Here is a 3,565-nt window from a genome sequence, read left to right as displayed (position 1 = left end):
TGCAACGTGTTTCAGCGTTGCATCATGCTTTGCATCATGCTTCTGGAATGTAACGGTTCGCAACCTGTCTTTCTAGAACCTTCTAGAATCTTTTAGATGTTTCTTGAGAGTAAAGCCGAGTTCACATAATAAAGCGGGTTTCATACCTAATTACTACTTTACGAACGATATCTATATATTTTAGGTATTATTCATTAGAATATGTCGATTCCCTTTGCAATTTAAAATAAAATGCATTACTTCGTAAATTTTGTTATAGATTAAAATAATCTTATTTGCTTTAATTTATATTCATATTTGCATGTAAATGGTAGAAAAGCTTAATTGTAACTTCTATTGTTATTTTATAGTTAGAGTTTAATAATCATGATAGACAGTGATAAAATTTATCAATTTACATTTACATTTCAGTAGTTATATGTAAATTGATAGGTAACTTGCATCAGGAACGAATTTCTAATAGTAGGGATACTATGGGAGTTCTAACCCGTGGGCAATGAGGGGGGGTGAGGGGCGGGCAGAAATCATGTTTTTTAACTTATGAGCGATTATATGCGAGACTAAATATTTGTTAATACCGGTCTTTCATGTAGGTTAGCGATTGTCATGATTAATATGTTAAAGAATTAATTTTGAAAACGATTAAAATTTTGAAATTTGTCTGGACGTTACATCTCCCCTCCTATTTGAGAATAAAACCCGACGTTGACCTAGGGTTTTGTTCGAGGTTATAAAGATGCTGCTGTAAGTCATTATATGTCTGAGGGATAGTTATATTCGTGGATTCCATTTCTCCAGGTCGTTTGGTGTTATAGCCTTGAAGTTGTGGCTGACTTATCACTGGCGGTTCTTTTGGCAGTGCAGGGGGTGCGTCTGAGATGGTGGCGAGAGGTGTGGCGTCTTCTGGGAATTTGTTCTTTTCTTCCTTTTCGTTCATATTCTTGCGGCTGAGGTGAAGCAAGAGATTAGTTAGAGAGTCCCATAATGCTCCTATTAGATGTAGACTACATCCATATACGGTATGTAGTGCGTATCCATGGATGATGGTGTCAATTGCTAATTTAGCAATACGAACGATCATAAATACTCCAACGACACCGGCCGTGGCTGATCCGAAACTCATGAATCCTTTCCATATTTTTGCTGCGGTGTTGTCTACGATTTTGTTGAGCGATTCTTCGTCTAATAGTTTGTATAATGAGACGGAGTCGGCGTTAACTGGATGTCCGATAAGCCCACGGGCGACGGCGTTGAGCAGTGCCGGTTTCTCTGCGGGAAACATAATGTGGTCTCCTCAATTTTTCTATGTCTTGTTGCGTATAGATTCCACTGACAGCTAGTGGTCCGAATGTTAAATAACTCCAGGTAAGAGATGCCATGGGTCGTAGTTGTTGAGGTGATAACTGTCTTACTTGTGCTTTTGGTGTTAATTGTACCCAAGTGTCCTCTATTCGGTATAACGTTGGTAATTCTTGAGAACATTCTCGCTCGTTTCCGATCTTTGTGACGATTCTTGATTTGGGTGTGAGAAAGTAAGAAGAGTTTCTAACGGTTACGGGTAACTCGTTATAGCATTCTTTGGTTGGACGTACGGTGACTTCTACAGGGAAGCATTTTATGATCTGGACAGCTTCTCCAGTGGTGACGGCCATGTATCCCGGCGATTTCATAAGACTATACGCGAATTCATCAGGCAAGAGAGTTGCAAAGGACAAGGCGTTAGTTATTACTTGTCGTTCCAATTCACATTTTTGTTGTATGACATTATGATACAAAGATGTCATTTGATGTCGGATGTGTTTTTCAACATACACAAACTTGGAGTTCATGTAAGTGAATATATCGAGGTTATCCACAGGGATCGTACCTTTGTTGGCAAAAGTTTGGCCTTGCTTTGTTTCCAAGATAAATAGTTTCGGATGTTCCGTGCGAAGCAGAGTGTATCCGCATAATGGCTGCTCTTTGGTTTTCGTCAAGGCGAACGTGATGTCTTGCGTGGTGAGACTGTAGACGATGGGGGAGTCATCGCCTGTTATCTTGGTCGCTAGTCCCTCGTATAGGACATCGTATTGATTGAATTTGCAGGATTTTATTGGTACTGGTTTCCAAAAGGTGTAACCGTCGTCGGAGTCCAAACAGAAGCTGTCGGCCAGTGTACAAATGGTTCCTGACCTTAGCTTGATTTTACCGTGTTCGAGTTGTACTGGCACATAAGATGATTTGAGTGAGATTTTTGCGACTGCTTGAACAATTACGTTGTCCCACGTGCCGTAAGGGTCAGAATATTGCGTACCCTTACACGTTCCATCGGTTTTTAATTCGCCAGCCAGCGTAAGGCTGTGATAAGAAGTTTGGTTGATTTTAAGTCCACTAATTAGGTGAGCAGGTCCCAAGGAAGTAGTACCGTCTTGAAACATTCGCAAGCATTGAGAATATCCGGTTTCCTGGACGTAATCTGCCTTTCCGTTAAAGACGACCGAGATGTGTGAATGCATGCCACAGTGATATATCGTGCGGGATATCTCTAGTTTGCACTGTATAACTTCTGCATAGTTATATTCGGAAAGTTGTAATAGTTGTATATAAGTTTCTGTGGAGTTTGGGGTTTGATGATGGAGATTGCATTCTCCTACATCTAAAAGGGAAACGGCGGTAATATTGAGATGCTGTCCACCACAATCAAATCCAATCAAGGCGAACGAAGTTTTAACGGAGAGTATTAGAATAATCCCTAACATCATGACAAGCTGTAACGCACAATCGGACTGGTTTACTAAATTAAATATTTTTATATATATATATATTTTATGTGTGCGTGTGTATGCATTTATAGATATATACATGTGCATGTGCGAAAGTAGTCCTGGCTTCGGACATGATAATGGTGCGTGATGAATCTTCTAATAATTGAATAGTATAATATACATGATTTTACCGTCGTTATTTTATTATTTTATGTATGTTTTAGACTCGCACATGGACATATATATATATGTGTGCGTGCAATCATACATACGTGTACGAGTGCATGCTAACGCACGGGTATATATGTTATAAACTAACTTGCGTCTTATATCTATGTATATCAATTGCGCGGTTGCAGGTTTTTCTGCCCGTGTCTTTTGTAGGATTCGTAAAGATTATTCGAAAGGTTGCTATTGGGTGAAATATAATTAGCTCGTTCACTGGTGAAGCTGGAGTCGTTTTCTCCGAGTTAATGCAAGTATGAGCGTATAATATATTACATTTTTAAGTACGTTAAGGTTTTCGCGAGGCTATTCATAATGGTTGAATACTATATTGATAGATAACTCTCGCGAGGAACGGAGTTACCAGTGAGCGAGTTAACGATAATCTGTAATAATATAAGGTGTATCGTATTAGCTAGAATATTGCGTGGATATGAGTCTCACGCAATATCAGGGGTTTTGTATGAAATGTACTTAAGTAAAGCATACCTCATACAAAGATGAAAAATAATGGCTAGAAACAGTAAGAATAAAGTTTTGAATAATGTACAGGGTTCCATGCTGAACAACCTGTTTAGCTAGGGTGGATTTCTGAA

The 3,565-nt window shown here is 39.0% G+C and overlaps 1 protein-coding gene across 1 annotated transcript; it reads right to left on the bottom strand.

Annotated features, from left to right (window-relative positions):
- Positions 1-665: 665 nt before the first annotated feature.
- Positions 666-2,432, bottom strand: LOC146722001 (uncharacterized). The gene is given in 2 exon segments (XM_085485678.1): positions 666-1,291; positions 1,293-2,432. Coding segments are annotated over 2 exon segments (1,734 nt in total). The 5' UTR covers positions 2,418-2,432; the 3' UTR covers positions 666-682.
- Between the last annotated feature and the right edge of the window lie 1,133 nt (positions 2,433-3,565).

This window comes from Nylanderia fulva, unplaced genomic scaffold, assembly GCF_048542155.1.
Source record: "Nylanderia fulva isolate GAGA-0341 unplaced genomic scaffold, ASM4854215v1 Scaffold386, whole genome shotgun sequence".
Taxonomy (NCBI): Eukaryota; Metazoa; Arthropoda; class Insecta; order Hymenoptera; family Formicidae; genus Nylanderia; species Nylanderia fulva.
Note: the sequence above shows the minus strand (reverse complement) of the source record. Positions and strands in the feature narration are given on the sequence as shown.